Source organism: Paralichthys olivaceus, chromosome 15 (genome assembly GCF_024713975.1).
Source record: "Paralichthys olivaceus isolate ysfri-2021 chromosome 15, ASM2471397v2, whole genome shotgun sequence".
Classification (NCBI taxonomy): domain Eukaryota; kingdom Metazoa; phylum Chordata; class Actinopteri; order Pleuronectiformes; family Paralichthyidae; genus Paralichthys; species Paralichthys olivaceus.
The window spans coordinates 3,741,019-3,766,317 of NC_091107.1; the positions used below are offsets into that span (position 1 = coordinate 3,741,019).

The 25,299-nt window shown below is 42.6% G+C and overlaps 1 protein-coding gene across 4 annotated transcripts in view; it reads left to right on the forward strand.

The window, feature by feature from the left end:
• The window catches only part of zbtb16a (zinc finger and BTB domain containing 16a), a 132,311-nt gene extending 108,662 nt beyond the window's left edge, over window positions 1–23,649 (forward strand). For all 4 annotated transcript variants that reach the window (XM_069539805.1, XM_069539808.1, XM_069539807.1 and 1 more), the window contains exons 5-7: window positions 6,833–7,003; window positions 14,038–14,208; window positions 17,467–23,649. In XM_069539805.1, the coding sequence (XP_069395906.1) occupies window positions 6,833–7,003; window positions 14,038–14,208; window positions 17,467–17,696 (572 nt within the window). In that variant the 3' untranslated portion in view covers window positions 17,697–23,649. The remainder of the gene's footprint in view (window positions 1–6,832; window positions 7,004–14,037; window positions 14,209–17,466) is intronic.
• The last annotated feature ends 1,650 nt before the right edge of the window (window positions 23,650–25,299 follow it).

Sequence of the window (25,299 nt, forward strand, 5' to 3'; positions counted from 1 at the left end):
TTTGACTGATCGTATTGTACTAATACAATATTTAAACATTTAATGACTTTTTTAATTTTATTTACACCAATATATTTATATTTATTACACATTTATATGATATTATATTTCAGGTTGACATCCAAGGATTGGCTGAAAATTAGCCTATACAGCTAACTCTGGCTCATTTAAGATATTTTGTCTGTTGATTAATGAGAAATAAATAAACAAATAAATACACAGTCTTCCCCAGTTTCATGTTCTCAAATATCTCTCATTGATTTTTATAATTTATGCATGATTTTAATTCCTGATTCACTAATTACCAACTTCTTTGGCTCAGAAATAAAACCATCAACTTTGCATTCAGTACAGGTTGTGACCACTGGGTGACTTTGCTTTGTCCTTTTTAAATACAGTTATTATATATATATATATATAAAACATCAGCCATATATATATAATAGTTGTGAAAAAGCAAAGATTAGATGAATGAAATAAAATATATGAAAAAATTAACACAGCGTTGTTTTCCTAAATTTTCTTTTAACTGATTTTCAATTTTTTTAATAATCTCTCAATTATTCAAGCCTCGGGTCGGTTTCTGGATCCCCACATTAAGAACCACTGGTATATGTACCAGCAATATCATTAAGTTACGGTTGTTTTTTAACACATAACTTGCGAGTCTCATACACATTTACTGAACAGAACTGACTCTGAAATCTGCACCAGCCAACAGGTGATGGATACGATGTCGGAAAGTCTGAAATATGAAAATAAGAGCTTCAAGAGTAAGGAGATAGTTCGGGGGTAAATTTCTTCTGTTGCAGTTTCAAGTGCACGTGAGAAATCCACTGCTCCTGCTGTGGAAACGTCAATTTGTAGGACAGACTTCATGGCCTGAGTTGAAATTAAAGTAATCCTAACTTAATCCCTAATTTAAACTGAGATGACCTGCTCGTCTAGTTTGACCCATTAGCTGCAGTTTGTGTGTGACAGGAGGTGAGTGATGTAATTTGGATGCAATGCGTGTTATGTAAACTGCTTTTAACTGTACGATTATTTCCTCATTTCTGCATCCGTGCTGGTGGTTCCCACTCCACATGGAACTTTTACTGCACAGTCGGCCTCAATGCACAATCAGTCCAAAGGCCATGTGCTCATCGTGAGCATTTTGATGCCCTGAACATAAGTTAAAACTCATCTGCGGCAGGGTAGTGATCTCACAGTGGAAGAAAAGATTAGATAAAACTTTAGTGATCCACACACCGGGGAAATTCAGTTGTTACAGCAGCAGGCAGGTCAGAATGAGGTGGACGAGAGAATAAAACGTTTAATAAAAAAGGCTCAGTTAGTATGTACATAATATTTACGATCATTGTGGTGGTTTGTATAGAAATGTTATAAAGTAGAATGCAGTGGCACATGATGATTGCATGTAGAGTAGAAAAAATTTCCAAGTATCACATGAAAGCATGTCTAGAAAATATATAAGGACATATCGTGATGTGCAGATGACGCAGAAAGTTATTTTCCATTGGAAATTGTGCAAATATTATGAGTAGAGTGACATGAGGAACAAAACAGCAGTATTTTATTTATAAGGACAGGAAATCTTCAACGTGATGATCGTTATTACATGTGACACTGTGTTGTTACTGGACTGTTAGCTCGTCATGCTAATACAGGAAGCAACATTTGACCACAGGGCGTCCCTGTTAGCCAGCGACCTGCCAAACGTGTGTGGGGGGGGGGGTACCCGAGTATTTCATGAGGACCTTTTCCGATCCGCACGACAGTAAATCGCAGAAGGTGTTTATGTGTTTCTTACTGACAAGATGCATTCCTCTGGTTACGCTCCACGGAGGTAAAAAGGTGCTCGGTGACCTTCTCATTACGGCTGTGACCTAATGTGTGATGAAGCCTGATTGCAGATGAGAGTAGAACAACAAACACTTCCAGTCTAGACGGAGCTAAAGAGCAGCCGGGAACGTCGCCCCTGCTTTCCGTCGCCTCACACCTCGCTCCGCCGACAGTGGCAGGATTGTTGTGACTGGTGTCCGTGGCGACTGTCAGTTCGGTGGTGGCGGCGGCTTGCAGAGGCGAGGATTGGACAGAGCAGGTGGTTGGATGGATGGTGCTGTGACTGATTGTTGAAGTTTACCGGTTGTCGAGCGAGGACGGAGCGAGGCGAGAAGAAAAAGAAATGGTGTCAGTGCGTTTCGCAAAGAGCCACAATTTGTTTACTTGAATGACTCGATGATGTAAACGTTTTCTGGTCATTTGTCCTGACGACATCGAATAAATCACATGTGCGCCAAGAACGATTTCTCTGTTAAAGGACACCACCTGAAAAGTTTGGTTCTGAAACAACAGCCTGGCAACGTTCTAGAAAGGTCTAGAAATGTCACCGCACCAGTTCAGCTCCCACGTTTCAATCACTAAGAAACGTCTTGGATACCTGGGACGTCGTTAAAACGTTTGTGAGAACCTCAGGATATTTTTTCTTGTCTGCTGGTTTTCATCGCTTCTGTTCTCGTCAAGTTTGGATGTGCTGCTTTCATATACTTTCACCGAAGGGTTATTATTAAAACAAAGGTTTGAATGATACCTTATAAAAACGGTGCAGGTTAAATGAAGCTAATTTGCCGCCACTGGTAATCGGTGCTCATTCACCACACAGGAAGCTGAAGAACTCTGCATTTGAGTTTCACGCCTCAAACGATCCGTGAAAACCGAGCAAAGCGGGAATCGTCGAGGGACAATGTTTTTTATTCTTTTTTGTGACGCACCATTCACCTCAACGCAGAATGACTCATTTCTTCTGCCAAACTTTGCCAAAACACTGTAATTATAGAAATGATATACAATTAGATGTGAAATTATCTCAGAAAAACATCAAAAATAACGTGTTTTTATGACTTTGTACAGTTTTATCATCAGGCTTCATCAGATCAGACTGAGACAGTTATTTTTTTTAGGACACACACACACACACACTCCTACATTTAGTCACTATCATGCCCTCTACACATAAACTATAGATTGCTATTGACATGAGCGAGCAGTAACAGAGGTTGAGGGCTGCAGTAATGGCCTGTGATTGAACACCTTGTGCTGAGGTCCCGCTGCTCTCTGCCTCATTAACTCTGGCAGGTCCTCTGTTCAGCACGCTGCATTGCAGGCCACAGTCAGGACGCATTTAACTGTCTCAACTACAGTCAGACACACTCACACACACTCAGTGTTCAGCATGGATTTTAGGAGGGATCACTGCGGGGACTGTAGTGCTCATGCAGAAACGTTGTCTTGTCTGAATATTTACAGTCGAACATTACAGGATCCTGTGGAGCCTCTGAGAAGCTGCATCCACAAGACATTTAGTAAATTCTGTGTTTGTTCACGGTGAGGGGAAGGAAAGGTACAACTCTGAAGAGGCTGCTGGAGAAGTCTGGACCAAAATCACTTAAAGCTATTAAAAGATGGGGTTTAATAAGATGGAGACTTTAAGTTGGAGGTCCTTAAGTGTGATCTTTTAAGACTTTTAAGATCAGAGCCGGTGGGCGAGTGGGCAGGTGCGTCGTTACTCCGCTGCACATCAGAATCACAGAAAGTGCCTACACCTCTGTGGCGGTCCTCCAGCCTCGGGCCATTTCTCTGCTCTGAGCCCATCCGGACACTGTCACCTCCCATCGTGCGAGTATTCCTCTCCATTACCAGCCTGTGTCCGTCCCCCACTTAAATAACAGCAGCCCTGCCACTCCAGGCCCATTAAGATACTGCCGGCACTGCCGCGGCCACACACACACACGGACCGCCGCAAACTACCCAGGCCTTTATAAATAGATGGGGAGAGACGGAGAGAGGGAGAGAGGGAGAGAGAGGCTGGTCGGAGAAGGTAAATTATTCCAAAACAACCAAACAGGACTGAGACTAAGAACCCCCCACCGCTCCAGCTCCTCCTTTTCAGGTGTCACTTTAGCCTGACTCAATTTTACACTGTAATGGACCTCGTGGGTCAACTACTTTCCTCCCACCTTTCCTTCCCTCTCTCTTTTTTTTTTTATCTCCACCGCCGCTCTCTTCATCTATCAGCAGCCGACAACACTTTTACTCACTTTCCTGCAGCGCACACATTATTCCCTGTACTGACTGCGTAGTTTGCACCACTTAATTTTTCCCCAACACTAATCAGGGTTTGCAGTAGACTACCAAAGTGCGGTTTGCAGGCGAGAGGGACAACAAGTGCAGCCCATGCATGTAACGTCTGAGGCGTCGGGTTATTCAAAATATGTTTCAAAGGCCAGGATTTGCATTTCCCACCCACCACCATCAATTTCACGAGGTATCTTTTCTTGCAGTCATGCAGCATATTCAGCTCATTTACTCACAACATGTATGTTCCCATGCATCATCTTCTCATGCAAGTCCCTGAAGCGCTCTTCGAGTATAATCACCATCGGCCCTTTCTTTAAGGAGGACAACGTCCACTTCTTTAAAAGCATGAATGGGACAGAACTCGTGTACTGTCCACGTCGATGTTTTTATGCTGCGGAGAGGAGACTGGAAGCCTGTTGTTCATCTTCTGCTCTCATTACATCAGGGTGCACATCTTTATGTTTCGTCTCTACAGTCTTTCTCAGATGTCGTCATTTTTGAGTTTTGAGGTTTTTCTAACGGGCTCTGGCAGCTTTGTGCGTGTTTGTGTGTTACTCATGTGCTGCTTTGAAAACACACCTATAAAAGCAGCTCTTTTAAACTTGATACACACGATTGCCGACACGTATCGTACGGCAGTCAACTCAACTGTAACCCCCCTCCCCGACTTCAAAGTGAAAATCATTATTTCATGTGGTGTGTCTGCCTTTTGTTCTTCAGCTTTGTTTCGTGTGTGTGTGTGTGTTAGTGTCGGTATTTGGGTTTCATATTTCCACCAAATCCACGCCTTCGTCCTGGCCTGGAGGTCAGAGGTCAGAGGTCACCTAACCCTTTACATTCCAAAACCTTTCTTTTCTCCCCCACCTCTGATTCTACCATCTTAGACCAAAGTCCCTCTCTCAATCTTCTCCCTTATTTTGACTCTAAACCAATTACGCTTTTTCATTTTCCAACAACAACAACAACGCTTTACGTCTTTACTTCTTTAATGGGCTCGATTTGAAGTGGCCCGGAGGAAGAAGTTTGCCGCTAATGCTAAGATACACAATGAACTCCGAGAGAGGGAGTGAGGTAGAGAGGGAATCGGGTGAATGGGAGGCAGGCTTGTCAATCAGAGCCACTTAAGTACCTGGAGTCCTAGAGGGATTCCAGAAGCAATCGACCCCGGTCAATAGGCTCCTCATTGATAAAACGCAAAGAGCAGGGGAGGAGGCAGGAGAGGAAAATAAAATACAGGAAAAACAACTGGCAAAGCACGAGTTACATGAATGTTCCAGTCATGTTACGATCCAGAGCATTTACTGATGCAAGAGATGGAAACGTTTCCACTTGAATGTCCTTTATGTTCCTTTTAAAGAGATTTTAGATTCGCTGTTGGCGAAAGTCCAGCGGTGAACAAGCAGTGATTCAGTTTAAATTTTATAAGAGCATTATGTACTAAAACAAGTACTTATTAAATCAAATAAAAGAAAACGTAAGAGAAAAGTGAACATTCAGAAACTTGCTGTGGGTATTTTAGGAGCTCCTTCAAAACAAGGACTTGAAGTTGAATTAAAGACATTTCTTAGAACAATTATATTTGTAGAGAAATTTGAAAATGAGCAGAAATTAATGTAAAACAGTAAAAACAAGACAAATGTAGGATTTTGCAAATAATGGGTCCAAAAATATGAAGTCTGTCCTGAAGGTGGAGCTGTAAATACTGCATAGTGCACCAATAAAAGCAAATGTGACAGTAATCTGCCTCGATGGTGCAGCTGCAGAAACACTACCGATGATTTTAACCTTCCTCACCTGTAGAGCCGACAGATAAGTGTTAGTGTTCAACAAGGATGCAATGAAAATCTTACACTCACTGTCATATACAGCAGAAAATAAAACAAGGAGACAGAGGTAAAACCCAAAGGGGAAGATATGTCAATAATTATTTAACGAAATTTGATTTAATTTCGCTCCCTTGGTTTCTACATCCCTCTCCTCTGCAACATTCAGAATTTCCTGTCTTCACCTGCTCTCCACAAACTCTCCTCCTATCATCATCCTTCAGCTGCACATCCTCCCTCCACCCCCCACCCCCCCCCCCCCCCCAGTTCCGTAGCGGGTGTAGTGCGGCCGAGACAGTGATTGATCTGGCGTGGAGGCTGTCGTGGGCCCTCCGCCTCCTCCAGTGGTTATGAACATGAGGCGGGCTGCTCTTCATAGATTTTTAAATTAGTGTCAGCTTTGCCCCAAAGATGTGTTATTGACTGATGAAATAGAAACTGAGCTCCAAACACTCAGTCCTTCCCCAGAGTTTTCCCCAGCCTGGTAATTGAAAAAGTGTGAAGGGAGTGTGTTCGAGGGAGCGTGCAGCTGTGTCAGAGTGTGTGTGTTGCTGTGTTTGTGATTCTATGTGTTTTTGTGCTTGCAACTGTGTGCTCTTTATCTCTGCTGGAGGAAAATGTGCAATGCTTGCCGGAGCCAAGATTCGATTGACGTATTGCATAGGAGATCTTTATCTTTCCACTCACCAGCCCTTAATCATGAGTATTGTGTGTACCCTTAATCCAATGAATACAGTATTTTCCTACGTAAGCCTATGGAGGCAGTGTTAGTAGACTGTTACGAGATTAGAGTGACAAAAATCATGAAACTACGAAAATAAAGTTTTTGCTCAACCACTAATTCACCTGATGTGTCTTTTTCATCGCAGGGTCGGACATGGCCATCTTCTGCCTGCTCTGCGGGAAGCGTTTCCAGACCCAGACAGCGTTGCAGCAGCACATGGAAGTCCACGCAGGCGTCCGCAGCTACATTTGCAGCGAATGCAACCGGACTTTCCCCAGCCATACTGCACTCAAACGTCACCTACGCTCACACACAGGTCAGTGGAAGCTGTTGTGAAACCGTGATTGTTGTGTATCCTCCATCTGTTCATTGTCAGCCGTGGTCGTAGCAAACGAAGTAGAGCAAAGAAAGGAAACGTGGTGAGACCGTGGCCAGGAGTCGAACCGGAGACTCAGAGCTGAACGCATATTTACCCAGAGCGTTGTTCAGACATGAACGGAAAATGGACGGACCCAACGGTCTGGACGTTTTCTCGACTTTGCCGTTTACATGTGATTCAGCAGGAGGTGTCAGAATCAAACGTGTTGAAGGAACATGTGCGGACCATTTAGGTGAGGGGCGGAGCCTGAGTAGAGCATTAATGGGGCAGGACATGATTTCTAAACTCTGGAAAACGTTCAGAGCAGCTGACGTACGTTTGTGTTCTTGCATGCAGCCCCTTCTGGATAATGTGAGGAGATATTCTGGAGTTCAGATCACGTCCGGCAGCATCGTACCTGTTGCACGCTCTCACCAATCAGCGGCTCAACGCCGTGATTTATACATTTTTGTCCAAACCCAACTGAGGCTTTTATTATTTATTATACGTGACAACTGGAAAACTTTTATGGAAAAGATTATACTTAAATTTCCATATATATATATACAATTATAATTGGAGAAGTGCAGGAGAGAGTATCAACCACCACAACAAAATCTAGACGTGAAATCAAAAGAAGTTGTTTTAATAAAAGTAATCAACCAGGGAAGTTTTAAGTATCTATTAGTATAATGTTTTAATCCCATTCCCGTTCATCTTTTATCCTAAATTGCAGAATATTTAAAAAAAATTAGCTCAAATTTGAATTTAATTTGAATTTTTTTCTGAACTGAGAAGAATTTAATTTTTTCTTTTAAATTACTTTGAGTTTTCCATTTTTATTACAATAAAAAAAATGCAATATGACGACTTTGTACCACAACAAGTATGATTGTGGTCAAATATAGCTCATACAGTACAACACAATGTAATATCAAGTGAGGCTTCTGTTAGAAAATCCCTTAGACTCATCTCTGTCCGTTTACATTGCTACTTGAGCTGATCTGGATAAGCCGCATTAATCCAGGTCAACAAAATGAATGAATCGTGCATCATCTTATTTACAGCCACTCTGTTCTTTTTCCTTGTTGTTGTTTTTTCCTTGCGTCCACCAGTAATTCTCTCAGCGCTCGCTCTCTGCTGAAGCGAGGCCTGGATACTAATACATTGTTGCAGGGGGAGCGGAGGTAGCCCTGATAGATGTGGCTGTTCAGAGCGGAGGGGGGAAAAAAAAACACTACCATGACAGAATATGAAAACATGGAAATGAATCCCATTTCACCGGCGAGGGATGGAAGCTTTTTTTTTTTTCTTTCTCTCTCACCCAGCTGCCTGTCTGCGACCTTAAATAACAGTCTCACTGTCAGAGCCGATTTAGCTCACCGGCTCACGGATAAATATTTGAAACGAAAGGCAGCGAGATGAGAGCAGTCGTCCCTATTTACAAGTCAGGCGAATACACCATTAGTGTGTGATGGTGGCGGTGCGGGCTGAGGGTTGATGCTGGAGGGGGGTGGAGGGGGGGTGAACAGATCTGCTCGAGCCGCCTGTACAGTAGCGTTGCACACATCTGCTCCGTCTGCCAAACATTGGAGAGGACACAAGCGGCGTCTCTGATCCACCTGCCCACCCGAGCAACGCAAATGTCACCTCGGCCCGTCTTCTGGTAGCTGCCGCAGATGAGACTTTGCAGCGTCGTGCCACTTTGAACCTCATCCCGCTGTGGGCGTGCGTTAAATCACAATGAGCCAGCCATGAAAGCAATCGTTTAAATATGATGTGCAGCCTTTTGTCGGGGGGGGGGGGGGATTAAAAAGTCAGCAACTCACACAGTCGAAATCGGCAACAGAAATAGGTCCTAATTTACTCTCCAAAAAAAGAAGTGGTGTTCCTCTACATTTTGCACTTTGATGTTAATAATCTCATTCACACTTTGCAGGGTAACGTGGCAAAAATAGTGTGTGAAAGCCGAGCTGCACGGCGTATCCACCTCAGAGACGCAGTTGTTGGAAGTTTACCTTGCAGCCGTGTTTGTTGAGACATAGACTCATGTGCACGGTTTTTTGTTTGCTTTGGTTTTAAGTTCTTCATCTTCCCGATGAAATGGTTTTAGGTTTGGAAAGGACAATGTCACTAACGTGAACACTGAGGAATAAGTTCAAACTGTCAGCTGTTCATTGAGCTTATTGTCGTGAGTTAAAATGATTAATTCTCAAGTGAACCCTAATAAGATGAATCCTAAAACATCAGATTTTAGTATGTAGCATATATTTATACACATTTTTAGTGGCAACAACTTGCACTTTGCATCAAGGTACAATATCTTTGGAGTAAAAAACACGTGTGTTGTTTCTGTGGATTGGCCTCGGAGGTATTATTCCTGCTGTTGATGTTGAGTTTGAACCGTGTCTGATCCACTCACCTGTTGAACCATTGGCAAAGTTCTGTTGATGCGTTTTCCACAAGTTATTTCGATTATATTTCCATAACGACGGCGTTTCACACTTAAGCTGTGTGTTATTGTTAAAGAGGTTCAGTGAACACTCTTTGTTTGCGTGCATACAGTCGTCCTCAGTTTACAAAAGCACTCACACACAAAAATAAAATCCCTCGTTCCCTCAGGTGTTTTTCCAGAGAAACAAGAGTAAATATTTGCCAGATTTCCTTGTAAATACCGAGATCTCAATTCCGAGCATTCGACCCTAATTTCAATGGACGTGGCGCCTCGTCTGCCTCGGAAAGCTCTCAACCTGCAGCTCGGTTATTGGTTGATTCACTATTCTGGGGATCAACTGACAACACGGAGCAGCAAAAAGCACTTTTATGGGCATTCATTATGTGTGCTTCATTTTACCTGTCGGCCGCCTTATCTTTTGAAAGCAGCCTCGCTAGTGCGGCGCTGACACTGGATCACCATTTTGGATGGGGGGGGGGAGCACATTTAATGGTGTTTATTTCACCGTCTTAATCTCGCCCCATCTCGCTCTCGCTGTCTGTCTCTCTTTCGCGTTTCCCCTCATCCACCTGCGGTTTCATCACCCTCTGGATGTTACCCACACTTGCGTCCATGTTGCCTCTTTGTTTTGCTTGTATGTCTCCTTGCATGTGTGCACAGTACAGTAAGGGAGTCGTGACACAAACACACAATGTGGGGCTGGCAGTCATGGCAGCTGTGCTATTCCCCTTCCCCTAACACCACACACACACACACACACACACACACAGACAGTGTCTTTACAGACCAGGCCTTCATTAATATTCTGTTGTTGTGCACTGTCTGTGTGTAAGTGTCTGTGAGAGTGTGTGTACGTGTGTGATTTTTTTTTTTTTTTTTTTTTACTCTGAGCCAATTTGCTGTCTGCTGTGGCGCGGTGTTTTGTGTTCGCAGCTGTATTTGATAGCGCTACAGCCAGAGAGAGAAAGAGAGGAGAGGCAGAGCGAGGGAGAAAATGAATTGAGAGAGAGAGGGAGAGAGAGAACGAGCCAGCTCCGGTCGTGGCAGTGATGGAGATCGGTGATTTACAGCCTCTTACCGTATATAATGAACACGCCCCAGGTGCCCATGGGCACCCTCACTAGGCCTATGGGGGTGTCTAAGGAGGTGATGGAGGGGAGGGGAGGGGGGTGGATATGTAAATGTTAGAGATGGTTTTGTGGGGGGTGGGTTTGGGGGTCAGGGGGAGACGCAGGTGGTGATGCTTGGGGGCACCCATGGGTCCTCTCACCACACATTCTGTGGTTCCACCTCACTGTGCTGGTTCCTCATCTGTGGCCTCGCTGCCATGTGGTCACACCAGAGAAGGGAGGAGAGCAAAGAAAGGGAGGAAGGAAGGAGGAGGAGAGGAAAGGAAGCAATAGTGGCAGATTTGGGATGGACACGATGACACCATTATTGTCCAGCTCCCCCCCCCCCGTGAGAATATCCTGACAGAATGAAGTCCTGTCTGGTCCTTTTTTCTTTTTTTTCACGTCCTCACACTGTGATTATTGTAGAATTGTGTCTGATTTATTTAAAGCGCTGCAGTTTGCTACTTTGCACTCTGGCGTCCCCAGGTGGCCACAGCGGATAACAGGCGTGATGTGCATCCCAGGCACAGACTGTACAGGAGGATGCTGGAGCTGCAGCCACTTAGCATTTCATACCAGTCTGTTCTTTGTCTGGCTTCACTCACTCTGAACATCAGATTGTATCTTTCACTGTTCAACTGCGTGAATTATACAGAAAGAAATAGAAAATCACTGTTACCTCTGTTTATTGCACATCATCAGTCAGAGCTCTAACCTGAAGCAACTGCAGCATCTTTTACAATATTGTTTGGTTGGTTTGTCGTTATAAAGATGGAGAGATAGATGGATGGATAGACTGATGGATACAACAATGTAGGATACAATAGATACGATAATATAGAATACGATATATAGGATACGATGGATCGACAGACTGTCTATATGATATAATGATAAAGTCAGAATTAAATTCAGTAAAAGCCAAATCAAGACATTTTGATTATCTTGATTATTGTTTATATGCAAAAAAATGTATTCATGATATCCACATATCCCAAAATTATATATTTTTTTATTTTATTTAGATCTGATGCAATGCAGAAATCCCAGTAATAATCCTTTGTGTGAAGACATTGTGTTGTTCGTGTACAAAGACTGCGAGCTCTAAATTCTAGATTTTTGATGATGCTTTCCCAGCAGCAGACGTTAGCGCCGCAGCAACAGGACATTAAGCATAAATAACCCTGCGTACAGCCTCCTCTGTGTATTAGCATCCCACTCGGCCGGTCTGATCGGAGGCCCTAATTAAAGACAGGTGAATCGGAGCTCAATTATTATTCCTGCGGCGTCGTGCAAGCCCACCGAGCTCCGTGATGGATTGTGATCTCTGCTGTGGTTGAAACGCTAGAAAGAGCACAATGTCTTACAGCGGGAGCCACTGATAACTTCATGCAGACAAATAAAGACTGTCACTTTTATTGATTTTTTTTTTTTTCCTACCCTGCCCCCACCGCCACCACAGCCTCCCCCGTCTCACCCCCACCTCCCTCCATCACAGCCTTTCTTTAATGGTAAGGCGTTGCAATGTCTGAAGACGTCGAGTTTTTCTCCATGACACCAAAAATGCGATGAGCATTCAAGGAGTGGGCCATCTCTCGTTCCCGTTTCTGCAAATACACGCATACGAACTGTAAAAAGAAAGATATATTAAATACAATATGCAGGAATGGAAGTGAAATTGTCCCTTAACAGCGGGGCAGTGGCAGCAGCACATAACGAGAAATGCAATTTATTCCCTGGCACGTTGCTGCTTGGACAGGCAGATAATGAAAGGCATAGGTCATTGGTGGCGACTTAAACCCGCAGCAATGGAGTGAAATACATTAATAAATATCCACAACATTAGTTGGATGGAGGGTGTAACAGAGGTGGTGGGGGTGCAAATGATGCGAGGACGAGCCCCTCGTCAAACGTTGGGATACAATTAGTCTGGTGGACGGCTGGTGAGAGCCTCCTGCAAATCATAATATCCCTGATCATTGACATCTGAATATCCATTAGAGCCGCCCCGCGGGGACCGGAGCTCTGCAGCCCCGAGGAGCAGAATGTGACGCCTGTTGTCATTTTCATTTTTTTATGATGAGCACACGCACTGTACATCCACCAGCCAGGAATAAGTGGAACGTTTCAGAATGTAAATACAAGCGCCGTGTGAATTAAAAGTGTGAATACATTTAGCTGGTGTGTGAGGATTAAAAACAGGAGCTATAAATACGTACGCAGTAAATAAAAACACTAACAGTAAAGGTATGATCATCATCTTCAGTGTTGAAATATGGTTAATGTCAATATGAAGATGATGTTACATGCAAATGATGATTAAATGAGACGTTTTTCACATCTGTGTCCGACAAAGCTTAACCGCACCTATAGATAGTTTTTAAGAACAAGAGATTTATGATTTTATTTAAGACGGTCTTAAATTACTGTCACTAATATACAGTAGATTTGTATCAGTGCGGCTCAGTTACAGGCTTTAGAGCCCAGTTAAACTGTGAAAGTCGTACCTCCCTTAACGCTGAATTTACCTTAAGGAAACTAAGTAAATATTGAGCCCATGTTTGTGGTCGTTGTTTATTCAGGCTGCAAATATTAGTCTTATTATAACTTCCAGTAAACAAGGGGAAGGGGTGTGGTTTCTCTTGGCAGGTAATAGACAAACAGAGGAGTCTGGCTGCAGTACTTACTGTAGGCTGTCACGTTTTCTTGAAGTATAAGTATTCATAAATGGATACTTCACGGATACCTTTATAGTTGCTACACCTACAATCGTCTCACGAGTTTACTTCCTCCAGCGTGTCCCACGTTTCTTTGAGAGGCTTCGTGGAGCAGCCATCTCATTCAACATCTCGTCCACGAGACCTTTAGAAAACGTGCATGTTTGTGGCTCGTCAGATTGAAAACATGAACACTGTACACCAAAGGGTCATAAATTCTGTGATGACAAACTTAGTTCGTTATCGCAGCGCTGCCACATCCGTCAGGTTATCCATTAGCGCTCGGTCAATAATACGTCTCATGGCCGCTGGACAGCCATGACAGGCGACGATTATTTAAGGCTTCACACAAAACAAAACAACAGTGCAGGGGATTTGTGGAGAAAGAGGTTTACATTCGTCTGCTCGTAAAAAAGCCTTTAAATTGGTTCACTGAAGCATAGCTACTGTTGTTCTGGTATTTTGAATAAACCGACCCAGACACATTTTCTCATGGTGTTGAGCATTGAACCATTGAACCAGCGGCCAAATATGTTTGTTTTTCAGAACAAACGAATGATTAAATGAAGCTTTTAACAATATTCATGATAATTACTTCTTTAAAATGTTCATTAAGCAAACCGTCATGTTTCTGGCCGTCGTGCTGTTGTGTTTTTTTTTTTTGTCCTTTTCCTCCATAAACGTTGTCTTTTTCTTCCCACACGGCAGCGGGGGACCACCCATATGAATGCGAGTTCTGCGGGAGCTGCTTCCGAGACGAGAGCACGCTGAAGGGTCACAAACGCATCCACACTGGGGAGAAGCCCTATGAATGTAATGGCTGCGGGAAGAAGTTCAGCCTCAAGCACCAGCTGGAAACCCACTACCGAGTGCACACAGGTACTGTGGTTCAAAATGCTGTGTTTATTGTTGTGATTTAAAGTGTTGAGAGCTGTAGGTGGGTGTTAGGATAGTCGTGTCCTTGAAGAATTTCTTAATTTAGTCTAGAGCTCCTTGTCATTTCCTTATAATTCCAGTCATTATATCTATTTCTGAGATAAGTTTGTTTTATATCCATGTCGTTTATGTTCAAGTTCACCATGCACAACTTGGTCTTCCAACTCTGATTGGCCGTAGTTGTCGTAGAGTTGTCCACACATGTAATTTGTTAGGAATCTAGCCAGAGGAAGCGATGAGTTGGCGAGCCTCTTCAATCGCATCATCATTAGAGTCTCCAGTCAACCCAACCTGCAGGGGGGAAGTAACCAAACAATACCCACACATGCACGGGGAGAACTTTCAAACTCCACACAGAAAGGCCCTGGATGTCAGAGCCGACCACATGCACCACCGTGCCACCCGAGCCTGAACAAAGTATCTGCAAAGCTCTGTTCTAGATTAATATGAGCACAGTTGTTGCATCCTTCCCCATCCCTCAGCTTGATGAGTGCAACACTATATCACATTGCCCCTCATAATAATGCAGTGTTTAAACATATTGATGTGGCATATGGAGGCCGTTAAAGGACTCTGTTTTAGGCAATCCAAGTTGTGAGGCACAGGCCGGAGCAGATGGATATCTCTGTTGCTGTGATACAGTAGATGAATGTCTCAGAAGACTTTGTATTGATCCCGGTATATTTAGAGCCCCATAAAGATGTTGACACAGTGATAAGCTGGGTGCCCCGGAGAATGAGTGCACGCTCCGTACCCGACTGAGGGAGGATACCGCGAGTGTTCACCAGGATGGCACACGGCCAAGGCTCTATGCTTCCTCACCATCTCTTATTCTCAAACACACACACACACACCTTCTCCCATTCAGTAAGCCAGCTGTTAAGCCACACTATCAAGGCAGGCTGTCCAATAATTGGCTCCCCCCCCCGTCCACCCTTTCACCTTTTATGTGGGGGAGAGGGGCTTTGCGTTAAGCCGGAGAGCAACAGCAGATAACAAGAGCAAGTGACAAGCTCACAGTCAAAGGCCACCTCACACAAAAGGCAGCTGCTTGATGAATCATCGACATTGGCAACCTAACCTCCCCGTCCCCTTCTCTCCACACATCCTAAATGCCAATGGCGGATCAATATCCGGACCCCATTTGCAATTCATTATTAGCTGGTTATTCGAGGCGAGCCTGTTTACAGTTGGCTTATCAATATCATCAAGATCACACATGTATCCACACTCCTGCAGAAAAAAAAACCCGCACAACCACCTGCAATGGTGTATTTATGCTTATTGGCTAAACGGTGCCAGCTCACCGCTGGGGTCAAGGTTAACCAAGGCGCTGAAAGAACAGGGCGGACCGAGCAGCGGAGGCACAGCGCCGCTCGTTTTTCGCCGGCGCACACATGCGACGCTCCAACTGAAAGGTGACAGCGAGAGCCGGGCCAGATCACTTCCGACAGCTCATTTCAAATGCCATTGGAAAAGGTCAGCATTTACATGTCTAATTTGCGTCTGCCGGCTTGAGCGCTGGTGGATTATTCCCTGCCATCACTCAAATCATTAGCACATTTAGCTTGGCTGCTGTTGCAGAATTGAAATGTGCCTCTCGACTGTAGCAGCCCCCACAGCAAGAAAGCAATGTTGTGCTCTGATTTATGACACCTCCAGGAGCTCTTTGTGGCAGGAGCTGTATTATGTGTAATGTACCAGAGATTAGCTGATTAGATGTGGTTTATTATAGAAATACCAGATGTTTAAATATCACATGTTCTTTTTAAAATAGCTACCTGGAAATTTGAGAGCATGTGGTTGTTTTTATTAACATTAATATGGGTTTGTTTGCGTGCTTGTCTGGTTCATGTGCAGCCCAGTTGTTTTACCATCAGTACTATTCAGGAGCATTTGAAGGGACTTGGGGGGGGGGGGGGGGCTACAGCTACAGCAAACTAAACGCATAGAACCAAACCACATCATTACTGTAAACAAACATTTATTTATCAAGATTATAGACAAAGTGCAGACCATGCAGTTGGTGTCTCCTGTACATATCTGATCATTGAATTTAAGGTTCCCAAAATATTGTGTTTGTGGAGTATCCTGATCAGTCGTTCTCGGGGACCCACGCAATTCTCTGCATATTCATTGTAATGCCATTATAATCAGGCAGGAGGTGTGAGGCCCATTTTTCTCTCCTCCTCAGTGGATGCAATGAAACCGAAAGCTCCAGAAAAAGCTGAAACGTGAACCTCGGGTTAATATTAGAACCTGCTAATCTGATTTCATGGATTCAGACTTTTATTTTTGACTGTTTTCACAAGGACAGTGAATAAATCACTGTTTCTGCACAGTCTCTGCAGCCGTCTGATTAAAGAGCATGACATCTCTTTTCCCGTTTCTTCCACTGCACGGCGTCATATGAATGAAAAAAGCGTTGCACGGTTCCAACATCATAATACAGTGGAGTCTTTTTAATAAAGGCACTAATGAGAATTGATAACAACTGAACACAAAGGAGTTATTTCCCCTCAACGGCAGGAATAATTAGAAGCTCATTTTGTTATCTTCTGGAGGGATATTGGGATAGACCTGACTGCCACTGTGTTAACACCATCTGTCAGAGGTGAACAAACTTCACCGCTGTACATTTACGCCTTTTGTTCTTCTTTTCTCGTGGAGTTGTACCAATTATCTGAGGCCGTGTGAACAACTTTAAAGAGTTAGCGTGGTCTTTTACAGCCGCGCACTGCTGTTCGTCAGACAGTTGGGATTTCGCTCCCGCGTTTTGACTTGTCGCTTTATGTATGCACGGTCCAATTATCATAACAACACCAGCATTCCTTGTGAGCCAACAGGGGGAAATCTGCGGTTGCTAAATTAGCAGTGACGGCGTATTCGTCTCTCCTGAAGTCTCCTGACTCAGAGACAGTTTTTTTTCTCCCAACAACAGGTTTAACTTGCTGCAAACTGCCAAGAAACAATATTTTGCCAATAAGGGATCATTTCTTTCAATAAGACGGCTTTTATTCTTGTCTTGTAGCTTTTATTTGCAGTTTCTCTTTAATAGACTGGATTTTATTGGGATTTCTGGCGATAAGTACACTGTCATATTATGTTAAAATGATGTTGCAGTGCATTGTTTGATTGAATGCATTTATTAGGTCGCAAAATTGTTGTTATTGACCGACACTGTGTTGTCTCCGTCCTTAGGTGAGAAGCCATTTGAGTGCAAGCTGTGCCATCAGCGATCCAGGGACTACTCGGCCATGATCAAGCACCTGCGCACCCACAATGGCGCCTCGCCCTACCAATGCACCATCTGCCTGGAGTACTGCCCCAGCCTGTCAGCCATGCAGAAGCACATGAAAGGCCACAAGCCTGAAGACGTCCCCCCAGACTGGCGCATAGAGAAGACCTACCTTTACCTCTGCTATGTCTGAGTCCGGGAGAGTGAAGAGAGAAAGGGTACGTGAGAAGGGTGGGGATGGGGTGGAGAGGAGAGGTAAGGGGAATGTAATTGAGCGGAGAGGAGGCATTTGGAGCTGTGGCGGAGTGTTGACAGCTGAGGAACGTCAACGGCGAGAGACTCGAAAGCAAGAGGGTTCGTTTTCTCTTTTTTCTTTTCATGCAAAAGGGCGGCGGCAACGACCGACCGGGGGAGGTTGAAGGGGCGGTTGCGGTGGGACACAAGTGCTGAGAAAAGGAAGACTTGGACATGGAGAGAGATTCTCCACCATTGTTCGGATTCACCGGGTCATTCACTACATCTGCAACTGTGTTATTGTTTCGGGTCATTTCACTCGGCACCAGACAGCAAGCGAGCTGCAAGGAAGTGACTTCTTCGGACGCTGCTGCAGCCACAGTGGCCAGAAAGCAGATTCTCAAGGGCTACCTGAACCTGCACGAATCTTTCACTCCATTTTTTTTTTTTGTCAAAAACAGATGAAAGGATTTTTGTGGTGTTTACCTTCGCCCTTCACATGAAAAAATATCTGAAGCATCAGATTAGGCCATTATCTGAATTTTTCTCCTTTTTTAACCATGTTTCTCAACCATAACAATTTTTTCCCCGAGGCTGGACGAACACATATTTCGTCACCACATCATTTGAGTTTTAAAACAAACGTACACTCCGGTGGGAGTTTGAACTGCTTTTGTGTCAACATGCCCCCGAATCTTTCCCAAAAGGGAAACGTATTATTTTTTGTCTAAGCAGCGGGACACAGTTTTTACCAAAAAATCTCTGTCGACCTGTCTGCACGTTAAATCCCTCAGTTCCCAGCAGCGGTGGCAATGAGACAGCCCTTGAGAATCAGCAAGAGAAGAGCCCCTCGGCTTCTGCAGTAGACGAAACAGCTGAACTGGACAGGTGGCAGCATTAAAATACTGCAAACCAAGCAGCCATTTGGTTGTAAGGGTGGTGGTGGTGGTGGTGACGGGGGAAGCTGGTGCTGCTTTTGGTCGGATGCCTCTCTGGTTTTTCTCACTAGTCTTCCTGGTTCTGCGTCAAACGAGGGCTGCACAAGGAGTCATCACTGGCACCCCCCCCGCCCCCCCAATTCCACGGAGAGCTAAAGGCTAACTTGCGTCACTTTTTTCATCATATATATATTTTTTTTAGCTCCGCGTCATAGTTTATCAAAGCTTGATTGCACAGATAAAACAAATGACGACAACAGTCTCTGTTTGATGTCTGCGAGGTTGTATATCCTCTCATTAAACCATGACTTGCTACAACAGTACGCCACAATAAACCCAATCTACTCACCTGCTCAGCAATAGAAGACTGGACTGCTATTATCATGTGCATTTTAACCGGATCACTATCATAATCTCACACTACACGTCCTGACACTCGAACACTCTCTAACACGACGGATCTGTCCATTCACCACCACTGTGATGGAACACAACATTTTGGGATAAGGCTGCTTCTTTGTTTTTTTCCGTGGGAGTCCTGTGACTTTGACTGCTCGTAGTGAATGTTGAAGAGCTGCTGCGATGCCTTAGCTGCACACCTGAACAGCTCTGTGGAAGGCGGTGTTGCAGGATGAAGACTGTTATATGGCTGCAAAAACATGAATGTGAAAGACTGTAAGCCCGGTTCGTACAAAGGCTGCGTCGAAATGATACCGCTGTAGGTCAATGCTGCCTTTTGGTCAAAGTCGGAAAACTTTAATTCCAACGGTAATCCGACATACATCGGTCAACTCGCTGCAATTAAGACGCGTGATCATCCACCAACAGGTGTTTTGATAGGATCTGACAGAACAGATCACACGCTGGGGCCATGAAGTCATGTGGTCTTCAAATCCAGACTTCAGAACCCAGTGAGACAAGTCTGTATCTACCAATCCAGTATCAAGTAGGTTTATTACAGAGGCCAACCAGGGGTTCGAACCTTCTTACCATAAGATCATTACATTCAAACTTAACAGTACAATGAGACGAGGCTTTATTTTTAAAACTAGCTGATCTGGAAAATGCCTCAGAAACCTAAAAATTTCCGTTTGGGAATTTCCGCCTGGAAAGTACGATATCGGCTGAAAAACTTTAAGGAAGACCATCAGGGCTTTAAGCAAAAACGCAGTTGAGATGTTATGAGGATGCGTTGGTTTGCGTTGGATGCGATGACCTTGACACAGAAAGAAAGAAAGATGGGATTCGAGTCAGGGCCCTCAGCATAATATAAAAAAACGATATTTTTAAAATAACTTTTAAAGCCTCAAACCGAAATTCAAATTTTCTCGCACTTGACTTTGGAATTTCAGACTTTCCGACATCCCTGAAATGCAGCATTAGACCTCATGGTATACACAGCCACAGGTATTAAGGTCGAACCGAAGGCTTTAACGAACATCACCGCATGTCACAGCGTTACCAGGGTGACCGCTTGTCCAACTGGCCGGTGGAGGAAAAAAGAAATCACTGATTGGACGAGATACGGCCCAGCAGCTTAGGGGGCGACCAGTAAGACGACAGAATAAATCTACTCTCTCTCTCTGTGGTTTTTCGTCCCTGCGCTTTGTCTCTCGTCTCCTGTCGTTTGTTGTCGTTATTATTGACCTTGAGTTTGATCTCAACACATCGTACTTGAATTACCTCGTTTTTGTGACCTCATGTTGCTTGTGTATTTTTTTTTTAATTTTTCCCTTTTTTTTTTGTTTCATTTGTACATTTTTTTTTCTCGTTCATGCGCGTACGTCGGAAAGATGCATTGCACAACATGATGAAGCAATGTCTACGATGAAAAAAATATAAGTGCCACGGTGAAGAGATTTGTTTTTTCTAATGTTGTGTATTTCTTTGTGCATTAGTTGTTACCAAACTTGGTATTATTATTAACCCTGCTTGTTAAAGAGCCGGAAGGTTTGGTCATTTGTTATAAAAGCTACCTCTAAGTTGTTTTATTTTCCTTTTTTTTGCAAAAGCACATTTTTGTGTTTGCGTTACTTCATCATTGCTACTTCATCTCATGCTTTTTTTTTTTCAAAAGTTGATTTATGATTGTGTTTTTAAGCAAAATGTATATAAAAGGGTAAGAAATAACAAAAGTAGAGACTGATAGGATGTGAAAAATCCTTCATACAGATGTTTATTCTTCTCTTATCGCCCCCCCCCCCCCCCGCAACTCCAACCAGAGAAGCGCAGAGAAAAAAAAAAACAAAAAGCAATTCTGAAGCCTTAAGTGATGAGTCAGAGGGACGCAGCAGATGAGAGGAATTTCTTTTCAAGAGGGTTTAAAGTGGAGAATTTAAACTTGAAAATATGTTAATAGAATTGTAGTTTTGTAATGTGAAGAAAAAAAAGAAAAAGAGGGTTCATTGGAAAAATGGCTGAACCTCCCAGGACAGGTCATATTTGCAGCGATGCAGCGTGCGTTGGACAATTGGAACTGCAAGCGGTAATCAAAAAAAAAAAAAATTAACAAAAGAAAAGAAAAAACCAGAGGGTTAAAAATAGAGATTCTCTCGGCTGACGAGCTCTCTTGAGAAATGAGTGTATTCCTGAACAAGAGCCAACAGAGGCAATTTGATATATAAAAATTGTGATATTTTTGTATTGTCAGTCCTTTTTCCATTTGTGGAGGGTCACAGCAGGGCACAAATATTTGTATTTCTTTTTTTTACCTGTTTTATTTTTTTCTTCTCTCTGGGTGTGAATCATTTTTGCCTTGCTCCTCTTTGATATTGTTGGACAAAAAAACGTGTGTGAACATATTGTAATAATAAGTGTTGCTTTCTGGATGTCAATTGCATTGTAGGTGAAGGACTAAAAATCTATCTGCCACAACTTTTACGAGCGTGTGTGTATGTGACGGAGTTTAAAAAAACAAAAGAAGCAAAAAAAAAAACAAAAAAAAAAGATGATAAAATACGGCGGGGGGCTGGGGGAGGGGCTGCCAAAACCGACCAATTAGTACTTGTCATTCACAATTTTTCAATCAAACTTGACTGTCGACATATTTTGTTTTTGTACTTGAAAAAAAAAAGAAAAAAGAAGAAGGGATGGCATGTCCCGTTGGTGTCTTGCCATTTTATTCTCAAACACTGTGAGCTGAGGGGGCTTTTTTCACCCTCCTTAAAATATCCACCCACTATAATATACCCAGTCACGGCTCAGTCCGAACCACCACAATGCAAAACCTGTGCAGTCACGTTATTCCCATCATCGTCCTCTGAATGTTTTCTACTTTTCTCGTGCGGGTGAACGAGTGCGTAAACGACTGTGTAACTATGTGCGTGCGTGCCTGAGTGTGTGTGTATGTGTGTGTGTGTGTGTATTAGTGGAAAAATGCACTAATCAGATCAGATACAAAATAAGAGGATATTCTATGCCACTTTTTTCTCTATGTTGGAAAAAAATATATATATACATTGGCATCGATATAGTTCTTCCCTCAGTGTTCCTCCGATGTTTCTGTACTATCTTTGTGCCTAAAATGGAAATTGTTCAACAAAAATATCCATCTATATCTGCTTAGTTTTCTGTATTTTCAGAAGAAAATAAAAATGGTGTCTCCAGCACCCTAGGGATGTCATGACGCTCGAAAAATGACCCGATTTAGTTTTTTGATTTTTAATCCTGAATAGAGCAGGGCTTGTTTTTCAAGGCAATAAACCCCTTAATGCTACTGAAATAGCAACTGGAATTTTGCATTCACTTCTTCCTCTTCCTGTGACTCTGCGATTGGTTACACAAAAGCATTTATTTAGCGACACAAAGCAAAAAGCACGCAAAGAATTTTTTTTTTTTTGCTGGAATGCAGACGCGCAGATCTGCTCCACTCACGTCGTCTATTTTTTTATTTTACAGCAACGGGTTTGCTAATGAGAACTTTATATTGCTCTTGAAAAAAATAAAGGAGGCCTCCGATTTGGGTGGGTTGGCACTAGGGTATTCCCGCCCCCTTCAGTTTTTTCCCCTCTTCTTTTGAAAGTACTTTTCTTTTCTTTTCTACAAAACGCATTTAGAAGGGGATGTGAAATTCGTCAGAGAGGAATCATGGCATCCCTGGAGCTGGCACTCTGTGTTTTGGTGTGGTGTTTCTAGAACAAAGTAGCCATTTCATGCAGTGTTGCAATGCATGTGCCATCAAGGTCTAGACTAAAAACTGTTTGAGTAACAAAGCACCAAGACATTGTATTTTTTTATATTAGCACTGAGGACCAATCGCCCTGTCGGACCAAGCATTACTAAGCTTTTTATGTAACGAAGCTTTTTCTCTCTTTGTCTTTCCCTGGCTTGTCTGTGCTACTTTTCTCCTCCATTGTTGTGACAGCACAAGTGCCAGTCGAGTTGCTCTGTATTAAGAAAATAGTGTTTTTATTATGATTTGAATTGTTATAGTTTTTGTCTACCTCAGCACCTAATCTTAGCCTAATCTTAGAAGGTGCCCAATTATTATTTTTTATTTTCTTTATTTTGTTCTCTTATTGTTGTCGGTTGTATGATTTTTTTTTTTTTTTTTTTTTTTGAAATTTGCATTAGAGCTTTGCAAAGGTCCTTTGTCTTTTCCAGCGACAATGTGCTATTTTTTTTTTCCCGTGGCCGTGCGTTTCCTGTTGAGCTGTGCCACCAATCTATAGCCACCGTCTGTTGATATAGAGGTTGTTCTTTTTTGTTTCTTTCCATGTAGAATCGGACACATCTCTTTGTAACATTTCAGTGTTCTCTGATGGAGTGTGAAAAAAAATAAAAAGGAAAAATAAAAGATTGAATGCTGCAGGTTCTCTTCTCCATGTTGTCACTAAAGTCAATGTTGTGCCTTTGATAGTGAAAATATAAAGAATATTTCGGTTTTTTTACATCCTACTAACGGTAGATTGTTTTTTGTAGTGAAATTTTTTTGTATTTTTATTTATGAGTCTCATAATAAAAATCTAATCATGATGTTCAGTTGTATACTTTCAATCTGCAGTTAGAAAAAAATAAAAAATTGACTTCATGTTGTTTGTCGTAGCACTCTTTCCATCTCGGGATTTGTTCCCCAAGTATTCTAAAGAAATGTAGGAGGTAAATAAATATTAATTTTGTCGCTGGGCATGTTCGTGATCTACTTCCTAATATTACACAGTACTTTTTCTACTAGTTAACAACATCACTGTGTAATTGTGAGATTAATTACTATAATTATCTCTCATAGAATTTCAGTTCAATGAGATTAAAACACACCAACAGCTCCTGTGGCATCACATTATTTTATTGCTTTAGTTTCTATTCAAATTATTTATTGTGTGCATAGTATTTATATAAAATAAAAACTGAGTGTAAACCTCAGCTGAGACTGAACCGTCAGACACATGGTTGTCCAGTTCTTATAGTAGAAATGTGAAAGAAAAGGATATGGTCGGAGAAACTAAATCATTTATTTGTCATAAAATATCGTTTAAAAATGTCCTGGATTTACACATTAATCTAAATCTGCACCAAAACTTTACCAGACTCCATCCCTCCACAGAGTTTGGTGTAAATCAGATTACGAGTTTTTGTGTAATCCAGTGAACAAACGAAAACAGATTTGATATTTGAGCCTTATGATGAAATGAATTATTGACATTTAAATGTGTCAATGCTGTGGCATGATTCTATTCACTGTCACTGTAGTACACTACTTCTAATAAAAAGAGGAATATTACATTTACGCGGTTCCTTTAAAGGAACTCAAACCACTCAACAGATTCGGGGGGAAAATGGAAAAAACTAGATAAATAAAACCAAAAATATCCTAAAAATATCTTGTTTTGACCAAAATGTCACTGTATATAGTTTAATCACATTCATAAAATGATATTGTATATGGTCAAAGTATAAATAAATATATTCTATATGACAGTAATATTAATCTGTCTATCTATTATAAAAATAAAGACTCAAATAATGAGTTAATTTCAAGAACTGACTCTTTAAAACTGAGAAAAAGAGAAAGTCTCCGTGTACTATGTGTATTTTTCAAATATAATGTACTTCTGCTGAATGTAATTTTCGTTGCTTCTTGTCTTCAAGGACGAAAACATCCCTGAAACATGAACTGATGTGCAAACGGAAATGTCTCCACATGTACACATTTCTCCTCTTGCAACTATCACTATTAAATCACTCAGCTAAATTCCACAAAGGTGTGTTTCCACAAACGATCCCAGCGGAGGCGCAGAGTCTCACTTCTCATACTCATATCGTCCTAATGACGGTGGCTGCAGCACTTCAAGCCTGACTGCCTTTTGTCTGCTCTGCCTCTTGTGCCATAGAGGTCATAACTGCTGTCATTAGATATGCTGGGCGTGTGTTCCAGTGCAGCTCTGTTGTCACACACGCATGACTGTCATTAGAGCGGAAGCGAGCCGAGACACCAAATGTTCGGAGACAGATCAGACCGAAAAAAGGTTTAGATGATTCTGACGTGTCAGGATGTCGTCGGTGTTCGACTCCCTCTCTCTGACTTTATTCAGTCTCACATCAAACCAGTGAACTTTTTCATATCTGATGCTCAGTACTCGTTAAAATATGTCTAGAGAATCGACTGTGTGTGTTAAGATGGACGAC